The sequence below is a fragment of the Sparus aurata genome, chromosome 6, assembly GCF_900880675.1.
Source record: "Sparus aurata chromosome 6, fSpaAur1.1, whole genome shotgun sequence".
Taxonomy (NCBI): Eukaryota; Metazoa; Chordata; class Actinopteri; order Spariformes; family Sparidae; genus Sparus; species Sparus aurata.
The window spans coordinates 27584157-27605811 of record NC_044192.1 but is presented as its reverse complement, the minus strand read 5'-3'; the positions used below and the strand labels follow the sequence as shown (position 1 = coordinate 27605811).

General features: G+C 42.9%; 2 protein-coding genes, 1 long non-coding RNA gene and 2 other non-coding genes across 7 annotated transcripts; 1 reads left to right on the top strand and 4 right to left on the bottom strand.

Moving 5' to 3' along the window:
• Positions 1-112: 112 nt before the first annotated feature.
• On the bottom strand, positions 113-8692 carry LOC115583118 (interferon-induced GTP-binding protein Mx-like). Its single transcript, XM_030419578.1, is given in 12 exon segments — positions 113-795; positions 2952-3167; positions 3256-3332; positions 3429-3587; positions 4043-4175; positions 4282-4404; positions 4496-4574; positions 4664-4862; positions 4940-5078; positions 5784-5938; positions 6024-6161; positions 8211-8692. Coding segments are annotated over 12 exon segments (1872 nt in total). The 5' UTR covers positions 8398-8692; the 3' UTR covers positions 113-528.
• Positions 8693-9096: 404 nt separating this feature from the next.
• On the bottom strand, positions 9097-9168 carry trnaq-cug (transfer RNA glutamine (anticodon CUG)). Its single transcript has one exon. It is a non-coding gene; the product is annotated as a tRNA-Gln (tRNA).
• Positions 9169-10664: 1496 nt separating this feature from the next.
• Positions 10665-10736, top strand: trnaq-uug (transfer RNA glutamine (anticodon UUG)). The gene has a single exon. It is a non-coding gene; the product is annotated as a tRNA-Gln (tRNA).
• A 790-nt stretch (positions 10737-11526) lies between these two features.
• Positions 11527-18035, bottom strand: LOC115583067 (zinc finger protein 777-like). 3 transcript variants are annotated; one of them, XM_030419483.1, is made up of 3 exons: positions 16971-18033; positions 16488-16874; positions 11527-15977 (listed from the first exon to the last, which is right to left on the bottom strand). In XM_030419483.1, the coding sequence occupies exons 1-3, from the start codon at positions 17152-17154 to the stop codon at positions 15145-15147; spliced, it is 1404 nt and encodes a 467-aa protein (XP_030275343.1). In that variant the 5' UTR covers positions 17155-18033; the 3' UTR covers positions 11527-15144. The 3 variants fall into 3 exon arrangements, with proteins under 3 accessions (XP_030275343.1, XP_030275344.1, XP_030275342.1); XM_030419484.1 differs by having other exon boundaries at positions 16488-16871; positions 16971-18030; XM_030419482.1 differs by having other exon boundaries at positions 16488-18035.
• Positions 18036-18597: 562 nt separating this feature from the next.
• Positions 18598-21527, bottom strand: LOC115583070 (uncharacterized). Its single transcript, XR_003984298.1, has 5 exons — positions 21074-21527; positions 19255-20709; positions 19078-19166; positions 18771-18876; positions 18598-18692 (listed from the first exon to the last, which is right to left on the bottom strand). It is a non-coding gene; the product is annotated as an uncharacterized LOC115583070 (long non-coding RNA).
• Positions 21528-21655: the final 128 nt, after the last annotated feature.

Sequence of the window (21655 nt, the reverse complement as noted above, 5' to 3'; positions counted from 1 at the left end):
TAAACACAAATGTAAATTAACATATGTCAAAGTTGTATGAAGGCAGTTTGTATTTGTGGCATTCATTAAAATGATCGACTAAAATAAAACACTAGCACTGGCGACACAAGAGGAGTTTAAATAATGTTTTCAGTTTTATTTCAGTAGATATCACAATCTGCAACACATGGTTTCACAGCTCAGGACAAACATGCGGGACAGGCTAACAGCTAACGTCAATAACCCCGATTAACCATTATTAACCAACAATTAACCAACCTGTATACCTTATATGTGCCTATTAGCAAACTGGCTCCTTTCACCCTGAACACACTAGGAAGAATAATATGTTGAACTATTTGGTATTGCTATATTTTGTGGACCTTATATACCCCACCCTGTATGTTGCCTGTCATTGAGAAAATAAGACCACTGGATGCGAGAACTGGGCACATGAAATAAAAATTGGAATCATTAATGAAACATGAGCAAAAGGAACAGAAAGCCTAAATAATAACAAGTCATCACCCTCTCCAAATACAAATCTGGTTAGCACTGCAGCTGTGTTTTGCTGAAGCTGTATATGTTCATACTGAAGTCCATCAACAGAACGCGTGCCTTCTTCAGGCGCTCTTGGCGATCCTGAAGGTTGATTCTCTTGGCTCTGATGCCGGACTCCTCTTCGAGCAGGGACTCGGCTTTCTCCTTGTCCTGAATCACCTGCAGCATCTCCCTCTGCAGCTGGACGGTGAACTCCTGCACCATCTGGTAGAGGATCACCAGGGGGATCTGGTCAGCCAGACGCCTGCCAGCAATCTGTGGTTCGGAAAGGAGTCAGTAACGCAAAGCTGTATCTGTGTATGTCACGACAATATCTGTACTGAGAGAATTCAGTGTTGATAGAAAATACTTTTTCTGCATTTCCTTGTTTTCTGCTATCATTAATGCTCCTTGTACACATATATATGTTACACTGCTAACTAAAAATGTCTGAGTATTGAACTTAAAGTCTGTGTAAAGTGGCAAAAAAATTGTGTTATGAGTTTGTCACACCAAAGAAACATGTATCATTGACCACTGAGCCAAATTTGAAAGATTAAAAAAATTGTTAAGTATATAAAATTAGGTCTCAAAATCATGGAAAAACAAGCACTTCTTTCTGCTGTGAAACGCTGGGGGCGTGTCAGTTAGAGGCGCTGGAACCACGCCCATGCGGCGGGGGCTACACGTCATGTTAATGACGTCGGTGTCTCCCCAGGTGTTCCCCAGGTGTTCCCCTTGTCTATCTAAACCCGCGGACAGTTTATAATCATATAGATGCTGTTATAACGTGTAGTGATTGAGATCCTGACCCACTAAACATCCTGGAAAGTGACGGAGTGAAGTTTTTCGCGCTAAATTACATAATTATACATAATCACCATCAGTAAACAGGACGCTGTCTGACTCTGTCACTCGCGGGGACGGAGGTTGTTTTCTGGGGGACAGTTTCCTGTAGTCTCGGTCAGGAGGGCTGGCGGTCGCGGTGATTTATTTTCGTCAAACACTCGGTGAGTTAAAGTCTTGTGACAAGCGTGACAGACGCTGTTTTGTGAGCAGAAATGTGAGGAAGAGTCGGGAGGACAGGGAGGGGACGGACAGGAGGACAGACACTTCTCCACATACAGCTGTGGTATTTGTTTTCCTCATATGAGTTGCTAAAGACAGTTACAGTTACTACGTTACTTTTGTTCGGTCATGTAACGTTGCTTTGTGGTACATTTCTCTGTATTTAGTTGAGTGAAGGACCTGTGCAGTTATCAGACTGTCAGACCGACACGCCCTCGCTCCGCGCCTCCCGATTATCCGTTCACACTGGGACGGCTCACCAATAATGCGGCCCTGATACTACCGCCACATACCGCCGGTGGGACCCGGCATAATGTGGCCGCCGCCGCTGCCACCACCGCAGCTGCAGCCGACCCACTCCGTCCCGCTGACGGCGGGTCCCACCGGCATAATGTGGCCGCCGCCGTCAGCGGGACGGAGTGGGTCGGCTGCAGCTGCGGTGGTGGCGGCGGCGGCGGCCACATTATACCGGTGGGACCCACCGTCAGCGGGACGGAGAGTGTCAGCGGCGGTCAGCAGCGGCCACATCTCCTTGTCGGCGGGAGGAGAGGATGCAAGCCGGGACGGAGTTGACCAGCGTCAACAGACTCCCCCGTTTCCTTACGTTGTCATCCGAAGGAAACTTAAATAAGATAACAGCGCCATCACCCTGCACACTGTGGCATCCAGGAAAGATGCAGAGCGATGTGGAGGAGACATGACTGGTTAGCTGACTGGTTGACTGGTTAGCTAGCTGCAAACTATTGTAAGCAATGCTATCCGAGACTGGAGAGCGAGTGGGAGAACCGCTGAAGCCGACCGCTGAATGTATTTATAGCACTTCCGCAGCAGGGCGGGGTTTATGCAAATCATATAGCCGCGTTACGTAACCCGGCCATGATTTGCATGATTTCTGACCCGCCCATTAAATCCTGAACACAGAAATGTTGAAAAACTGTTTGTGAGCCTAGCTCCAAAATTAAATTCTACATGGCCGAATGGCTTTTACATGTTTTAAGTAAACACATTTATGACCTGTTTGATGTGTTTAGAAGAAAATGGCTGATTTTGGTTTATACGGACTTTAATATAAAGGACAACTCTGTGTTTTTAGTCTATAGAATTTTGTCTACATTATGACAGACCTGCATCACCTTTGGCTGCTAACTAGCACTCCCTATTAGCACTGTAGCCAACATTCACCTAGGTTACTCTAACACTAAAGACAATGTCTGTGTCTGATGATTACGAGACGAGACCCCATGCAGGGGTCCTGAAGGGGGGTCCGGGGTGGCCCTAGCCCCTAAATTCTTAAACAATTTTTTCCCCACCCTGTATTTCAAATGTGTGTGATGCATAAGAAAATGTACAGCATGTAGACTTACTTGGTAGTAGGATTTGAGGTGTTTCGTCATCTCTATTAGGGTGGCCACACTGTCACTATTGTATTTGTTAAATGTTTCAGGTTCTCTCTTCCGCTTCCCCAACTTCTTGCTGTACGCGCCATCCTGAGTGTAAACGATCGACTACATCTTAAACTGAGTCCTCAGCAGAGCCTCTGCTGTAATCTCCTTCTCCTTTCTGATGGCTTCGATTTTCATCTTAAGGACAGCAACATTTATTACACGTCAGTAGATGTTCAACAACGTTTCTTTCACGTGTACAGCAGTACAACAACGAAAATGACACCTTAGCTATTCTGATGAGATGAGGGAATCCAACAAAGCTGCTCTCTGCCAACTTAAACAGCTCGTCCTTCACAATTTCTAAAAGACAAAAACAAAACAAAAACAAAATCAGGCACAGTGTGAACAACACAAGATCAAATAGTAACTTAAACTGCCTAAGTGTTGAAGACATGCCTGATACTTCCTTGAGTTTCAGGACAGCAGGCTCCTCCAGCTTTTTGATCTGCTCCTTGACCATGCCCTCGAAGGTCTTGTAGTTGACGAACCCCGGCAGTTCTCTCCCTCGGTACTTCCTCTCATACTCGGCCACCTGTCGCTCAACATTCCAGTTGACTGCGGTAGGGATGAATTTGAGAAAGGAGGGAAGTAAGTCAAAACTTGGTTATGGCGGTCATTACAGCAATCTGGAGCAAAACGTAAAGGTCATACTGATAACATTTTTATATAGAATAATCATTAAGAAAATATAATACATCCACAGAGCTTGTCTCTTTTCCTTAAAAACATTATCGTGACTGGGAATCAGTCATTTCAAAATGTTGGTTGTGTCCAACATGATTGTTGGTTCCAGCTTTGTAACAAGGCTTGTGAGCCAGAGTTTCCATCGTTTCATATTTGGAGATGTTAAATAGGTTGTTTTTCACATATCAGTGTAGAAAATGGCATTTATAAAACAACATTTTACAACCTTACTTAATAGTTAACTTTACAAATTACAGTTTTGTAGTGCCGAAGGCAAACAAAAGACATTGAAAGTGATGTAATGACTGAGATGTCGACGCACTTACATTTTACCCCATACTGGTCGATGCTCTCCTTCCACGCTGCAAACACTTGCCTTAGCATGGAAAATATTTTGAGGCTTCTGAGTTCCTCCCCTGCAGCGAGGCTGATGGCATCCTGTGTAAATGCTGTCATTCTCTAAAATATGACAGGATCAGATAAAAGAAGAGGGGAAAATGAGTTTTAGTTAGGCGGTGCAGCATTTTGTGAGTGTGAAAAGTGCCAGCTACTGTGGCGAACTCACATCAATAAGAAAGACAAGTCTCTCGGCTGCATCGGATGGAAGTCCATCGCCATATTTCACCAGTTCTGTATGAATCCGTGCTAGTTTCTTCTCAATCTGATCTTCCAGTCGAGGCAGAGACATCTACAAATCCCACAGGGTCAGAACTTAGACACACATGTTGGGAAAGTGGTCCTAAGTGAACCGTGAAACTGAAGCACCAAGAAGTATTTACCTGGATATGATGCACCAGCTCAAGTGTGAGTTTTTCAGCTAATTTAGGAACAGTGGCGTGGCCTTCGTTATAAAGAACACTGCAACAAAAATAATAACTTATTGAGTACCAGCTGCACAACCTGTCAAATCATGGTTTGCATAATTGACCAAAAGGAATTGAACTTACTGGAAACACTCATGATCTCTGAAGAAGGCTTCCTCTCTTTCAGTTGCCTCAGTGAGAGACACCTTCTCTGTGATCTCCTTCTGACCCCGGCACTTGACGATCATGTAGCCCTTCTTCAGGTGGATGACCTCATTGTGGACGATGTCAACCACCGTCCCCTCTGTGCCTTTGTCCACCAGATCAGGCTTGGTCAAGATACCTGAGAGAGAGACAAATAGTGAACTATCCAAAAGTAACTCGGAAAAGTGTCCCTTTTCTAAAATCAGCTCTGTTTACCCAAAGTCCTCCCTCCATCAGGATCCACTTCCTGTGCCATCTTCAGAGCCTCCGTGGTTGCTATGTCCACGTTGCTTGGAACAACCACCAAGCTGATTGTTTCTTGTTTTTTGATGAAACTCTGGATCAGTCTCTTTATCTGAAAGTATGCATCCATATTTAAGTTTAAAGTTATAATCCACAACATTATCAATCGCCACTGTGTTTGGTTGTAATCAAATCACAAACAAAGACATTATAACTCTACACCACCTTTAACTGTCCCGTTACACTCTAATAGTCATTACACACAAGAGGATTACAGTTTTTGATGGACAGGAATGGAGACAAATCATAGTGCAATATTTTATGGGTTAGCCATTTCAGTTATCTCAAGTATCTTGTGAGCAACTAAACCTTTGCTCCGCTGAACAGTGACTGTCCAGTCATAGCTTAGCAACTAACTTAGCATGGTATGGCTATCAAATTTTGAATTTGCCCACATGTTTAAGCTGCTCACATGGAGCTGTATTTAGAGGCAACGTTGCACGATGGTGGAGCAAATATATGAGGAGTGAATTACACTGTGTTTTAATCATTCTGACTTCAGCAACAACTGTTAGCATGTTCTGCTGATTAGCTTCCGACTAAAGTAGCCTTACCCACTTTGACTTCTAGGGCTAACTGAAGAGTTAGAAGCTTAGAAGCTCACGAAAAGTGACCTGTGAGCTGGGACTACAATCAGAGACCACCAAAGTCATTAGGATTCATTGTTCGAAAACCACAAATGTTTGCATCCAATTTCATGTAAATCCATCAAGATATTTCAGTCACACTCAAAGTACTAGGTGCTGAGCATCCACACCTGTTCTCCGATGTTCTCTGGTTGTCCCTTTACAGCCACCCTGGCGATGCCGGGCAGGTCAATGAGCGTCAGGTCCGGAACATCAGGAGAGGCGATCTCCAGACTGATGAGGTCATCACTGATCCCTGACCCGACCCCGGCCATTTCATCCTGAGCTGGAGAGAGAGAGCGTGGTGTGAACATGGAAATGAAATTTGATGTGCTTTAAAGAGTGACATTTAAAAATGCTCTTTACTCTACCTTCTCTAATGCAGTCCTCCACATCTGCAGGGTCGTCCAGCTCTTCCTTGTAGTCCTTGTAGCTTATCTTTCCATACCATTTCTCTCCTTCCTTCTTTCTCTTCATCTTCAGTTCCAGAGGACATCTTGTCACAATGCCTGTGTAACAATAAAAGCGTACGACACAAATTTTTTAAATCCAGTATACTTCCTAACCTTCTGACAAACTCGAAAAAAGCTGTGTCAGAAGGGACAATGTGAACGAAAGTGAAAAAAAAACATAATATACGTAGACGCCTCATGACGTGCTGGAACGTAACCCAGCGTCGCCGCCATCTTGGTTGGGTCTCCTCACTGTATGCTAGCACTAGAGTCAATCGGAATCAACGGAGTGCCAGCAACTATGCCCGTATTTTGTGCAGTTTACGGTTGCAATAACCGGCGCAGTATTGTAAGCAGATCGCGGGGGATTACCTTTCACAAGTAAGATTTAAAAATTATTTTTTTAAATTATTTTTGTGACAGCGCCCTGTATCATAACTAAAGCTCTGCCCTTTGTAAACTCACTCATCGAAGTCAGTGGGCGGGGCTAACACACATTTAGTCTAATCCATTGCTTTGGTCTGAAGTCTTGAAACCGAAAGAAGAACATCCCCTTGAACTTTCTAGTGAGATCAAATTTTTGACATTTTGTCCTTTGTAAATGACCTTTAATGTGATGATTATTTATAAGAACATCTTGTTTTCATTTGGTTTACTGATATTCTTTGAAGCCAGGTTATTATTTCATGAATTATTAGACGCTAAATGCGGGACTTTTATCTTGAAAGCGTCTCGCTGTGACCTGAAAACATCCGTGTTCTTGTGAATCGTATGTGACTGCATGTTGGAAGTGTGCCTGCATGGTCTTTGCTGAACGTGATGAAAATGATTTACTTAGTACCTGGCTGATAAAGGGCACAGGGTTTGTTGTCATATCACTTCATGACATGTTTAATGTTTAATTCAGATTGTAACTTTTACAGATTTGTACAGTTTGATATAGCATGTTTGAGCTAGCGGGAACGCTAATTAGCATTAGCTCAGCTATCCTGTCGGTACAGAGGAACGGAGATGAGGTGTTCGAAGGTGTGTTGGAGAGTGTACAAGGTTCCTGTAATAAACACTTTGGACCATCAGTTAGAGAGTCTGACCATCATTCAGCCGGGGATGCTACATCCTGCACCTCGCACTCTGTATCAACAGTGGGGCTAGCAGGGGACCGAGCCTTCCACAGCGTTGCCAATGAAGTTTTGTTTGATTGCATCAATCCATTATCTGGAATCAATTTGCCTTGACTTGATGTGCAGGGTAACCAATCAGGTGTTAGGAACCACCCATCGACTTTGATGAGTGAGTTTGACAGATAAAATAAATTCATGAAGCACTGCAACACAGGACCATGAAATAATTAATTATATAGTGAAATAATTATATGTTGTTTTTTTTAAATCAAATGAATTGATATTTTAATGAATTAATGACACATTCAATTCCAATTTTAATTAATTAAGACACATTTAATTAATTAATGACACATTTAATTAATGATTTAATGGTGTATTTATTTATTTAATTGTGGCACTTTTAGTCCTCCATAAAAAGCATACTTGTGCAAGAAATCACCAGAGCACTTACAGCCTCCGCTGCCACCCAAACATGTTGCAGCTAACACAGACAGCGCTCCTAGTTGGAGCAGGCAGTGTCGCAAATCCACACTCGACAAGATGACAGGGTTCAGAGCCAACATGAGTCCACGACTGACAAAATAACAAACGCACTGGCGAAGTGGATTCTCGGTGGTACATTCTGGAATGTACTGTACTAAGTGCTGTTTTTTATTTTAAAAACAAATGTGTTTAAGACAGAAATTTTTACAAAAAGTCCTGAAAAAGCTTGAATTTAAGTCTGTGCCTTGTGAACAATGCAATCATAATAATCTTTAATAGTATTTCACTTTATGTTAACACACAGTGATGAAAATAACACGATTTTGTTGTTAAGCTCATTTATGTGTCTATTCATCGATTCAGTCATATACCAAAATCCATTTAAATTGAATAATGTGGCTTCTCGTGTCAAATATTGACATGCGATTAATTAATTTCAAAGCCTCTAATTAATTAGATTAATTTTTTTAATCGTGTCGCACCACTAGTAATAACTCACCGCTCCCTCTCGGCAGAGCCACCCCTGACAGCGCCTCCAGCACAGAGCTCTTCCCCGAGCTTTGGTCTCCGATCACGGCGATGGCAGGCAGCGCCAAGTCCCTCTCTACACCCAGAGAGCGGAGAGAGTCGATGAGGTCGATGCAGGGACGAACCCTCTCCTCATACTGCTGGTTCAGAGTGTTCATGCTGTTCACTTATTGTCCGCTTTGAAGGTATTGTGTTTAGGAAGGACTCCAACAGCTGAATGAGTTGTCTCTCACGGCAGCAGCGGTTTCCGCACTAACTTTGCTGGGTACAAGGGTTCACCGGCAGACGCACAGACTACAGGACACACGCCCCCTTGTTTCTGAAGTGCCTAGGTTTTATTCCTTTGGGCATGTTTTTATCGGCCCGTTTGCTTGTTTTTCTCGTAGGCTCTGGCAACACTGCTTCGAGTAGTTTTGGCGCTTAAACGTCGGCATTTCGGTGGAGTATCAGCAATAAACAGGCCCCAAAAAAAGGTATGTTAGGTTTCGTTTCCTTGGGTTTCACTTCGCTGGTAGCACATACCAACCCACTGAAACAGTAGGAAGTTAAAAAAAAAAAGTCTGCAAAAAGAAAACTCACCGCAGCGACGCACAGGCAAACAGAACTTGATATTGGTTTCGTTTCGTCAGTTTTGTCCAAGTAATTTCGTGCAATCAACATTTTTCTTCATGTGACTGACAACTGCTTTAATTTTAGGGTTTTGTGGGAAATAACACGCACTGGTTAATACTGGAGGTCAGATCTGATGACACATGAACATGAACTATGCATTCATTTAATCCAATTGCTTTCACATGTCACGTCTTTCGATAGTAATCCCTGAAGAGACTTTGTTTTAAGTACCTCTCCCAAAAACCAGGTCCCACCGAGATTTGAACTCGGATCGCTGGATTCAGAGTCCAGAGTGCTAACCATTACACCATGGAACCGGGATATTACCACTTCAAACTGCACGAGTCACGTGACTCACTGACAGCACCTGATACCACTACAGCTGATTCTGTAGACTAGACACTCAAAGAGGGCACAAGAACTGCAGCAGCACGACTGTCATGCTGCTTTCACTGACAGGCCCAGAGTAGGGAATTCCGCAATCGTTACTTTATTTTGGGAGATTGTTTTAAAACTGATAAAACAAAGTAAGTAAACAAAAGTCAAGAGAGAAAGACAGACGAAAATGTTTTTCGAAAAAAAATGTATCTTTCGTTTTCTTGACAGAAAGCAGAATAACAAGAGGGGAAGTGCAAAAAAAAATTCAAATGAGGCCTGTGGAGAAATGTCAAATGCAAATGAATAGGCTAATATAATTTGCAATAATACAAATTCCCCAGTTTTACAAACACAACACAATTACTATACCCAATTTCTATAGACTATCTACCAGTTGTGAAGTTAGAGTTTGAGTTGTTCACAACTAAAGTCTGCCAGTAAAGACAGACTAGTGAGTATTTGCGTTCAGTGTGATGACGTTTAATGGTACCGACAAAATCTGTAGTCAACTTGTTAGCAATCACTGTTTTTTTCAAGACATGCAAGTGCTTAATAACTCAATTGTGGGACATTTAGTGATGTATTTCACAGAACAAAATGTGTAAATAATATCTTCAGGCTTTGTTAACCACAGACCTTTAACCATTTAACCGAAATACCATAAAAAAAAACTCACGACTTTAAGATGAGGGAACCAGATGGCAAAATGGCAACTGAGATCCAGGTTTCAGGACTGTCCACAGCTCTGGTTGGAGTGCTCAGTGCATCGGTGCGAATATGATGTCGCCCCATAGAAACAGCTGACTAAAATCAAGATATTTTGTAAGGCTAAATGAATTAAATAAGTGTCATCTATTGTTCGGAATTAAAAGTGCAGGAAAGCAGGGAGGGAATTTATGTGGGAGGTGGTAACCGCCTTGGTTTACCATCACTTTTAAGCCCCATCCTGATCTCCCATTGATGCTGGCAGAGAAATCATTCAAAGCCACAAACAGTTCCTGAGTCCTTTAGGATTGAGTGGTTCCACAAAGATGTGATCCGGATTTTCTATCTCAGTGGGATGTCATTTTAATGGTCCATGCAGCTGGAAGAATTCAAAATGTGCATTCCACCATGTGGTTCAAAAACCATTTCCCTCCTCCTGACCTTGTCAGATTTGGAGTTCATGATCTTTCAGGTGGATTGGACAACATCATGACCGAGTGACCACAGAGCATGCACAAACTCCAAAATAGCTAGCTAAAGCTGCGCTCACAGAAAGACAAACAGGACGCAGAACTGGCTGTTTACTCACATCAGTCATTCCAGATTCTGAACAAGATTCACTAAGAATTTGTATCCGTGACATGCTGTTTGTTTTCTGACTCTAATTTTGCACATAGTGAACCCTGATATAATGTAACTGTTTGACAACTGTCTGTAGTATAGCTGTATTGGTTCCATGGTGTAATGGTTAGCACTCTGGACTTTGAATCCAGTGATCCGAGTTCAAATCTCGGTGGAACCTCATTTAAGAATAATAAAGTTTATAAGAACTCTAAGAAACCCTGATTTAATGTTACAGGACTACATTGTGTTCAATGTGGGCAATTTTAGAACCACTTTGCTTATTTACCAGACTTCAAGCAAAAGCTCATGTAAAGCTCATGTAAACCTCACAGTTAGCATTAGAGTCCTCCTGTCATCTAGTGGCCAGAATTAAATCAATGCAGCTTTAACAATCTTTTTTTCTGAGACAAACTAAACATAGCTTGTTTACCTTGCACCAGACAAGATTATAATATAGCAATTACTTCGGCCTGTGAAGCATTATAAAACACTTGTGTTGTCATTTGGTGTCTAATTAGCTTTTAGATGTAACAATCTGTCGTCACACTGGACTTACAGTATTGTATTTCACCGTGTGGATGTCAATTAACTCCTTGCGCAGACTGATTTACACACTGAAATCACTGGACATCTTCTGATATCATCATGTACACTATACAAATCTGTTGAGAATCGATATTTATTATTGATTATTAATTAAAATATTCTTATTAATTATTAAAATTATTATAGTTAATTAATTAAACATAGGTAACTATTATTCATTAATGAACACGGGGCACCACCCTGAAATCAGGGATCAATAATCAAATCATATACCTTTAGTCTCAACGCCTGAAATTAGTCAAATTGTCAATAATATGAAAATGTCAAAAATTAGATAAGAGGGAAGGCATAAATTCGAGCACAGACCATCTCAACCAGCTGTTATTATAATATGGGATTGTGCAAAATAATCACAGATACTGTTCAGTTAAAATTACAGTGTTTATTAAGGCTTTCTCTAAAACATAAACCACCTACTTCAATAAACAACAGTTGTTCTCTAGAACTAGCACCGCAAAAATATAAGCGAGCCAAACATAAGTGGGTGGAAATATATGCATGTGTGTGTGTGTTTGTGAGACACGACCTTCTAAAAACTACAAAGATGGCTGAATGTGGCGTGGGAAGTCACATTCACCGGACTACAACTAGAGGGCGTGACTTGGCCAAGTCACGCGAGAACACAAATCCTGAGGTGGTGATACAGATTCAACTGAATCATATACCTGGGATTCAAAAATGGCGGCAGTGAATGTGTCAACCCAAGGCGATCACGTGCGTGCGAGGTTTGAACAAAGATGGCGGTTACGTCGTTATAACGGTGTTATCAACTATAAGTTTCAGACTATACTACATGTGTATGATGTGTATGTAGGTGTGTGTGTGTGTGTGTGTGCTGGTGTGTGAGTTAGTAAATGGAAAGAAGCTAAGCGAGCGCTTAGCAGACAACAACACAACGACCATGTGGTACACAGCGGTCGTCTCTCCCTCAACCAGTGGTTGGTAAGTGAATCGAGGTTCGTTTATCGTCCGTTGATTGAGCAGGAATATGACGTACTGTGATCACACACGTGGCAAAACTACACAAGCTGGATCAGCATGAATGAGCTCCTAGCGAGCGTAATAACACAGTTAGCACACAGTACAGTCAACCTTAAGTAGGACTCGGCGGTCCCTTCACAACAAAACATAAGCACAACAAAAGCACGCTATATTCTGTTTCTGCCCAAACAGTAGCCTCTTACTTGGGTGGCTCATTGCGACTAGCATGTGTCCCGTCAGACTCGAAAGTCCTACTCGCTTTGGGTGCGAGCGCGGGGTCAGCTGTAGCGTCCTAACAGCTCACGAAGGCAGGCAGCTATCATGCTGCGTTGTCGACCTGATGGAAGGATCAGACCTCGGGGTTTCCGTCTCCTTCTGAAGATAATCTCTTCCTACTGCAGGCGGTGAGGGACGACTGGGTTGTGCACTGTTCCTCTATGGATCCAAAACAGGGATAACGAATATTCGAACAAAAATTAAAAGGAAAACAAAAACAGTTTCTGTCTCGTCCAGCGAGGAGGGAACTGAAGCTTAGCTCAAGCAAAGTGAAAAATGTTTCTCAAAGTCTACCCTTATGGTAACTGCCGCATGAAACCAGAGTCTCTTCACAACTTAATGCTCCCTGGTAATGCCACATGCAGTGGGGTCTCCTGACCTTTAAACTGCGAGTGACATCATTGTGATCCTGGCGGAGTTTCCTGGCTTGCAGCCAATATGGACCAGGTGAAAGTTTTGGGGGTGGGTCGTACCTGGAGTTACAGTTTTTCACACCTTTTGGGCCTTGGTTCTGTTCCTTTGTTCTTAACTCCTCATGTTGATAAGGCCCTAGTAGTTAAGCTTTTGATTTCCCCTACAGGCCTTCTCTTTGTTTGAGCCATGTGGCATGAGGCCCAACAAATCACATGACAGAGGTAGTATACAAGCGGTGACACAGTGATTGAGCAAAGTTTTCGGATTGCAGATGTACTCTACTGTGGTTGGTTACAGCTGTGATGCCATGGATGACAATCACCAGGGGCCAGTTGTTCAAAACATTTAATCTGGATCACAATGATCTGGATTTGGAAATCCCATTTTTTGCTATTCAGGATCAGGTAATCCGTCTTACTTTTATGCTGGTTTTTCAGAGCAACATTGGACTAGATCACCCTGATCCAGACACACAGTTTTCAAGATTACCAAATATGGATTACGAGTGCTCTAAACCAACCGACCGGTTGGCATAATATTAGGAGATAGAGCCTATCCACTCCTACCATGGCTGATGACTCCTTTTCTTGCAGCAACCACACCTGCGCAGGCACGCTTCAACACTGCTCATTGCAAAACAAGATGTGCAATCGAGCGTTTAAATGGAGTTCTGAAGAGACGCTTTGCATGCCTTAACTACTTGTGAGTGGAACCACAGGAAGCATGCAACATAATACTTGCGTGTATTGTCCTGCACAACATTGGTACCATATCTTCATCACTGTAACGGTTAAACAAGTCAAGTGCAAAATATAAGCGAAAGTATATACACTTAATGATACAAATGTATTATTTGACCAATTTTAAAGTTTTACTACATTTTCTTCCTGAAATCCACCTTGAAATCCTACCCCCCGTTGGGATCAGGAGAATCCTGTTTATTTGGATCCGAGTTATCCAAATCCTACTGAAACGTTTTGAACAACACAAACGGAAGGTTTGATCCAGATTAAAACTAGGATTGGATTCCGTGATATAATCTGATTTCAGAATCTTTCTTTCCCTTTTGAACAACCCATTTTCAAGATTTGATCCAATCCGATAACCAAAATCCGATCAGATTACCTTTGAACAACTGGCCCCACGGTTGCATGTATAGGCAGATTTTTAACTAGTGTCAGAAATCCAGACAAAAGTCTGAGAATGTGTACACTTTATTTAGACAACTGCTCCATATGTAGGTGACAAACTGATGGTAAACTGAACTATTTACCGTTCACTGGATTAGTTTACCTGAGGATAGAACCCAATATATTGTCATAATTCATATTCTCAGATACAGTGTTGAAATGTACCACACTGCATCTACAATGGCATCAACACATTTTTTTCATTCTTTTCATGAGCAGTGGAGATTTATTTAGTGAGGATTTGCAGCATCTGTTTACAGAAGTCTTTATGGTAAAACATTTTGATGCACTATGGGTCTGACCTTTCGAAAATCTGTCTGGATCGTGAAGTGTTAGCGCGTGTGACTGGTTTGATAGGAACCGTCCAGATTTTAAACCTTAGACATTTGCTGTAGCTCCACAATCACATGTTCTTATGATTGCAAAAACAGGATATAAAAGGGAAAGTTCACCTGAAAATCAAAAACACATTTTCCCTCTGCCTTGTGGTGCTTCGTACATTTAGATTGTTTTAGTGTGAGTTGCTGAGTTTTGGAGATATCAGCCACAGAGATGTATGCCCTCTCATGAATTGAACAGAACTAGATGGCACTAGAATTGTTATACTCAAAGAGTCAAAAATAAATTTGAATGTCTCTTTTCAGAAAGCATGACACAGCTGTTGATAACTGGAAGTACAACTGCCAGCCGTATTGCTGCACAGAAGAAAGTGTGCAGTTACTAACGGACTCTGTTGGCAACCTGATGCCAGCCCTCATCTTTGCTTGAAATGAATGAAAAATGGAAAGTTAGTACATCCAAAACATAGTTTAATGAGTGTAGCTTTGCTTTTATAATGTGCATGTCTAGACTGAGTGAGAAATGAAATTGATAAACTAAGGTTTATATTGTTTAATGTTCAAATCGGTAGAAGTAAATCCAGTTATCTCCGAATCATGACAATTCAAATTGTTGTTTGCTTTTATATGATGAAAATGATACATTCAGTTTTAAAAAAGATGTATCCCCATGTTTTTACACTCCCTACACTTATCAACATCTGAATATAGTCCTTTACAATCCATGTTTTCCAGAGGGTGGATCCATACAGTGCTGTAACGATCCCAGTTGCGTGTGTTCTCAAGCATGAAGCTTTAAATGTGTGTTGAGGTTGCTCTTCCTTTTGAAGCCTTTCCCACACACCAGGCACAGGTGGGGTCTCTCCCCCGTGTGAGTCACCCTGTGAGTCTCCATGTCGCCCTTCCGATTGAATCGCCGGCCGCAGTCTGCGCACTGGTACGGCCGTTCCCCCGTGTGGATTCTCATGTGCAAAGTCAAAGCTCCGCTCTGTCTGAACTTTGCGCCGCATTCCTTACACTGGTACGGCTTCTCTCCGGTGTGGATTCTCAAGTGATCCTTCAAATGACTCGACTCTTTGAAGCGTTTGGCGCAGATGGGACAGGTGTGTCTTCTCTCCCTGCTGAGGTCGTTCAAGTCTTCGTCCGCTCCAAAACTCACGCTTCCTTCAATGCACAGGTTGGCGTTTTGCCTTTTCTTTGCCCTCGTTCCCGGCGTTGTGAGCACCTTAATCCAGTCTCCATTCAACACACCTTCTGTAGTCTCACGATATTCACACTGGTTGACAGAGCAGAAGGGCAGACAAGTTCTGCTCAGTCCAGACAGGTTGTAGCCTTCTCTTCTCTCTTCCTGTGCTGTGTAAAATGTTTGGTTGGTCACAATCGGGTTGTGGCTGGAGCTAAAAGAACAAGGTTCATCGTAGACACCCCTCTCTGACCGAGGAGGGACTTCGTAGCGGAGGTCAGCCTCTCCCTGAGGACTAGATGACATAAACCTTTCCACCTTGATCTGCGGGGGATCGGGGGCCTCGTGGTCCTGACGGGGGCTCCAGCCTTGTTCAGTGTACTGCTGCTCATCGGGCCCATCCTGCTCATGGTGAGTGGTCTCATCCCGGTCTGCAAGGATAAAGGCATCGTTTGTAGTGCAAAAGGATCAAAAACACAAACATGGCTGCATCTACATCATGAGCACCTTTTTCTTTCAGTCTTGTTCTGTAAGTTTAGTTTTGGATCTACAGTTTTCTCAAAACAACACTTTAAACCCTCAATACTGCACTATGTTGTGTTATAACCTCATTATCATTTGTTAATACAATACAATAATTCTGCAAAAACTACATAGTGCCCCTTTAATCTATAAGTAAAGTCTCTTCAGTCACCACAGATACACATCTTTAGTGATTCACTGTACTTGAGCACATTCAAGACAAAGATATATTAAACTGGGCAGCACTTGGCGAGGCCTCGACCTCTAAGGACAGAGGACGCCCTTCACTGTACAGATTGCAAATTGATTGTGATTGTTAATTTGGGCTATATCAATAAACATTTATTTGATTTGCAACTTATCAATTTCAGCTTTAGCTCTCCTCTGCTGGACGTCCCCGTAGCCACTCCTCTCCTCACCTCTCAGGCTTTGTCGCTGAAGTCCTGCAGACTCTGGGTTTCCTCGGCAGGGGGTCTCAGCCTCCCCGGTTGACGGAGATGCAACAGCCTCCTCAGCACCGGGCTCAGCTTTGACACCTGCTGTCTGTTCAGCACTTAGTACACTGTAGAGGTGTGACGGTGGCTCTTCACGACCCTCTCCTTTCACTAACTGAGGGGACACAGTGGCGTCTCTCTGCTGCCTACAGGATGGTCTTCTCTGATCAGTGCTCTGCTCATACTCCACTTTGACATGCAGGGTGCTGCTCGGGTGATCCGGGCTCACGTGTGGGGCCCAGTTCTCCTCATGGCAGCACTCAGGGGACGCCTCCTCTTCATCACTGCAGTGAGGACTGATCTGATGCGCTGCTGGATGACAGGAGGCTGCATTAAGGGCTGAGACTGGAGTGAAGTAAAACAGATATGTGATTATGGCTGAACATCTAAAGACGAGTGACCACACACCTGATCTATGTAACCTGACTTCAGGCCAGAGCACCAGTGTCCGCAGGTGATCCACCTCCCGCTTGCTGCGGCTGATCTCTCCCTGATACTCGATCAACGTTTTCTCCACCGCGCCGAAGATCTCCACAGCCGCCGCCGTCAGCCGCTCAGAGATGAAGGCGTTCAGGTAGCGTAAGGAGGACATGGCTGCTCGGTGCTGCTGCCCTGACGGATGAACACATCCCGGTGTGACAGTTTAACTGGTGTCCATTTTAACCGGCGACGGTCCCAGATGTGCTGGAGGTGTGGTTTGAGAATCCCGTCTGGAGAGGGGTCGTCGGCCGTGTCCGCTAACCGGGAAAAACATTCCGGTCACCCTGCTCATCGATCCAAGTCATGTATATGTGTATTCATTTTGACGTGGCTTAAACACTACTATTCCACCCTGAGATGCCGGGGCTGCGACCTGCAAACCACTGTTCAGCGAGCGCTACGGAGCACACAGTGACAGTGCAGTCGACTGTGTCGATGCCTGTCCAAAAAACCGCAACTGTCAATACGTCGTCCAAAAGTGCATGTAGTCGGTCTTATATCGTTGTCGTGAATGTCTGTACATACATGCAGCTGGTTAGTTGAATACTGTGAGGCATTTGTGTGCGCCGAGCGGGCCGACAGCAGCGTCGAGACCGCAGTTAGCTGTGGCGTTGAGTGCGCAGCATCCAGGTTAACTTGTGACACCTGTTACCATCCAGTATTTCTTTCATTCCGCACTGCGTTCAAATGCTTACTTATCGTTCCCAGCCGTATACACCGTTATTAAGCTGAAGTCAAGTCGATGTGAAAACTGTCATACAGCCCGCTCGTCAAACAGTCTGCAGAGTATGTTGACATCCAGCACGAACACAGCGGGAGGTCGGTCAGCTGTGGCAAAGCGTGAGGAGCCCAGATCAACCTGTGATACGAACACCTGTATCGACCATTTGAGACATAAAATAACTACCTACAATAAATACAAACAGTAGCAATACAGAACTACATATGCAGACCTCCTTAAGTCCTCCCTGTGTTTGTGAAAATGTACAAAAAGTAGCTGCATTTAACACACAGCAGCAACCTGGATTTAAAATCATTAAAGAAAAAATTAAATATAGTACAAATTATACTTCAGTCCATTTCAGTGTGAGTTAATGTTTCTTTTTTGTTCTCAGCCACATACAGCGATCAACCCTCAGCCTTGAGCATTAATCACAATGATATTAACTCGGCATCATTCAATTAATCACAACTTGATTGAGCAGATACAATTATGTGTTTATGCTGCACATGTTTATTGGCAGCCTTTGCAAAAGTAATCCCCCTCAGTCGAGGGACTATCAACACATGACGTATGAAACCACATGCGGCATGTGCTGCACTCAATCTGAAAGGGAAACAGAAAAACAGATGTCAGATTTTGGCAAATAGGTAAGCGTCACAGTCAGAGAAGGATGTGTACAGTGAAAGCTCTCCTCCACACAAGCCCGACACAGTGCCAACAGGTCATCTGTGAACACAGGCAAAAAAAATGACAGGTATTTATGTATGTAATGTCAATACAGACACAAATGTTTCAGTGTATCTGGTGGAGAAGTACATACTAGTGTTAGTTATCAGGGCCGTTGCCATTTTGAGCCTGATGCGGTTCACGACCTGCTGGTTGACTGGGTAATTTATCTCGTCACCCTGCAGGATCTGCTCTGCAAGCTGAAAAAGTGACTGCTCAGTACCAGAAAACTGACTTATCCTGATGATGGATTGGCAGAGATGTAGTCAAATTGTTACCTTGCATACAAACACACCACATGATGTGGAGTCCAGCTGACTTGGGTGGTCTAATGTTGAGCAGACCCATCGTCCAATGGCGGGACCATGTCTACGAAACAGCGCTCTACACAGATAAGACATTAATCACAGCTGATTATTTCTAACCTCAGCCCATTTAAGAGCTTCACCAATTAAATGTCAATTAACGTGTGTTAAAACAACTTCACAAGGACAACAGGACACAGTATCATGTAATGTGTAATGTTGCTGCCACAATATCATCCAAGAGCAAGGAAGACATCATTAGAGCTGACATTTCATTTACCTCATCACATATCTGCATTGTTCCACTTGTTCTTTTGTGGCCCCAAATGGGTCCACATACAGGGCTCTGTTCTCCCTCAGATATATTATCTATGGAAATGCAATTGATGATTACAGCCATCCTCTTGTACACTGGATTGTCACATGATTTGCATCCACTCAGTTAATAATTACTCACAATAAGAGTCCAGTGTCCCTGATGGCATACAGCTCCAGCTGCCACATCGTGGTTTACAAGATCCAGCTAGAAACAAAAAACTCATCTCAATGTATAAAATGTCTCTGGGATCCCTGCCAGACTTCAGACATGGCAAAAGAGTCCACTATTTTTGTGCGCGTCTTGTTACCAATCATCAACAACTATGCATTGTCTGTGAGTACAAGAGTGACGACGTTACACTTAGCTCACTGAGAGAAAAATATTCAAACAACACTGAGCACTTAAAAGAGATTACCTCCATCTTCATCTCCTTTCCTGGGGCCAGGTGTTGTATTGTTGCGGAGAAGACCTTGTATTGCCCAACCTTGGACCATAGTGTCTCTCCATGGCCACCTGCCCATATGTCCCTGATTACTGCAAGGGACTGTTATTTGTGAAATGCATGATTCATGGTGTACTTTATGAATCTTTACCCACAATGTTCTGTATCCTTTGTAGGTCCTGGGGATTTTTAGCAGGCTGGTGTCCCAGAGGATGTGTGTGCATGTGTGCTGTGTGTGTGTGTCTGTTGTGTAGATGTCTGTGATGGACCAGCAAGAGGAGAGGAAACCAACACCTTTCTTAGTTTGGCAGGGACCCTCTCCTCTGGCTGGACATAATGTATGAGGTGGTCAATGTTTACTTTAATTTCCCATTTTCCCTTCTGGGACACCAGGTCTGCACTTTTCCCCTCCAGTTTCACAAGTTTAAGGGGGCTAAGCAAATCTGCCTCCAGCTTGCCCCCCTTTGCTGTGCTGTGGCACCTCTGCCTCCCTCCCAAACATCAAAAAGTACGGGCTATATTTAGTAGTTAATTGTGTCTTTGTGCGCAGGGCGAACATCGTCGACTGCAAGTACTGGTCCCACTGCGTATGATGATCTGAGACCGTTTTGCTCAGAGACCTAGAAATGCAGATATCACATTCATGTGCATAATGAAGCTGCTCTGCTAGCAACAGCAACTTAATGTCATATCAAGAGAGTTACAACTCATTCCAGTATTGAAAACAAATTATACCTCTGTATTGTCCCATTCAGTTTCTCCACAAGGCCGTTTGTGTGTGGATGATAGGGTGAGCGGAGACTTCTCTGGATGCCCAGCCTTTCACAGAGTTCACAGTTGACCTTCAAATGATTAGTTGGATAAACATGACATAAGTCAGTACAGCAGTAGTTGAGGACAAATGAGGCATCATTACCGTACCTTGTTGCAAAACTCTTTGTCCTGGTCTGTTAGCAGTCTTTTAGGTGCACCAAATTTGTAAAAGAAATCAAGTTCACAAATTGTCACCTCGACTGCTGTTTTGCTCTTCAGTGGTTAGGCCTCTGCCCATTTGGTGAAATAATTAACCATGACACATATGTACTGGTTGCCACCAACTGTGAGTGTAAGTTCAACAAGTCCATCCCAACGAGCTCAAGTGGCTCAGTCACCTGAGAGAAAAGACAATAGGACATGACAATTTGATCAGTGATGTGTTTGAGAGCTGACTGTCTGCCATCACTGTTTCTACCTCTATTGGGTTGTATTGCTTCTTTTCTTTTATGTTTGCCCTTTTTGTCTGACACAATTAAAGAGATGTACACACCAGAATAATGTGTGCCCTAATAATGTGTGAAATATTGAGTAGAAGCTTATAAAACTAATATTACACACTCAAAGTACCAGAACACAGGAATAATCTCTTTATAGAACGAAATAAATTGCAACTTTAATTTATGGCTTATCATCACTTATCAAACTATGCAGTCCTTCATATAAAAATACATTACAGGATTACAAATAACAATTTTGTACCGTAACATAGGAGTGGCGAGGGACACAGTCAGTCAGTGCACACACACTGTCAGGAGCTCTCAGTCTCTTGCAGCAGGTCATAAAATATGCAAATGAGGGAAAAATATCGTCAAATTTACCGAAATAAACTGCGGTTTTCGCCGGCCAAAACAAACGTAAACATATTTAGCAATACGTTAGCAATGATATTGTTACGTTTATATTCAGTTTAAGACCGAGTCAATTATGCTATAGCTAAAATACAGAGAGCATCTCAACACGTCTTACCAGCGCAAACGTTTTGCCGGGCAGGTAGAGCAACTACGTCACTATTAAATTGTTGTGTACCATGAAAGTCCCCTCCCCCCGCTACAATAGCTGACACGATTTAACACAGGCTTTACAAAAATATGAACATAGAGAACATGGAGAATATTAGGTTTTGAGAATGTTCACAAAAATAAAAGATCTGAAATCAAATAGATGATAATATGTGCAACATATCCACATTTACACTCACACTGAAATGGACTAAAATATATTTTGTACTATATTTAAAATTTTCTTTAATGATTTTAAATCCAGGTTGCTGCTGTGTGTTAA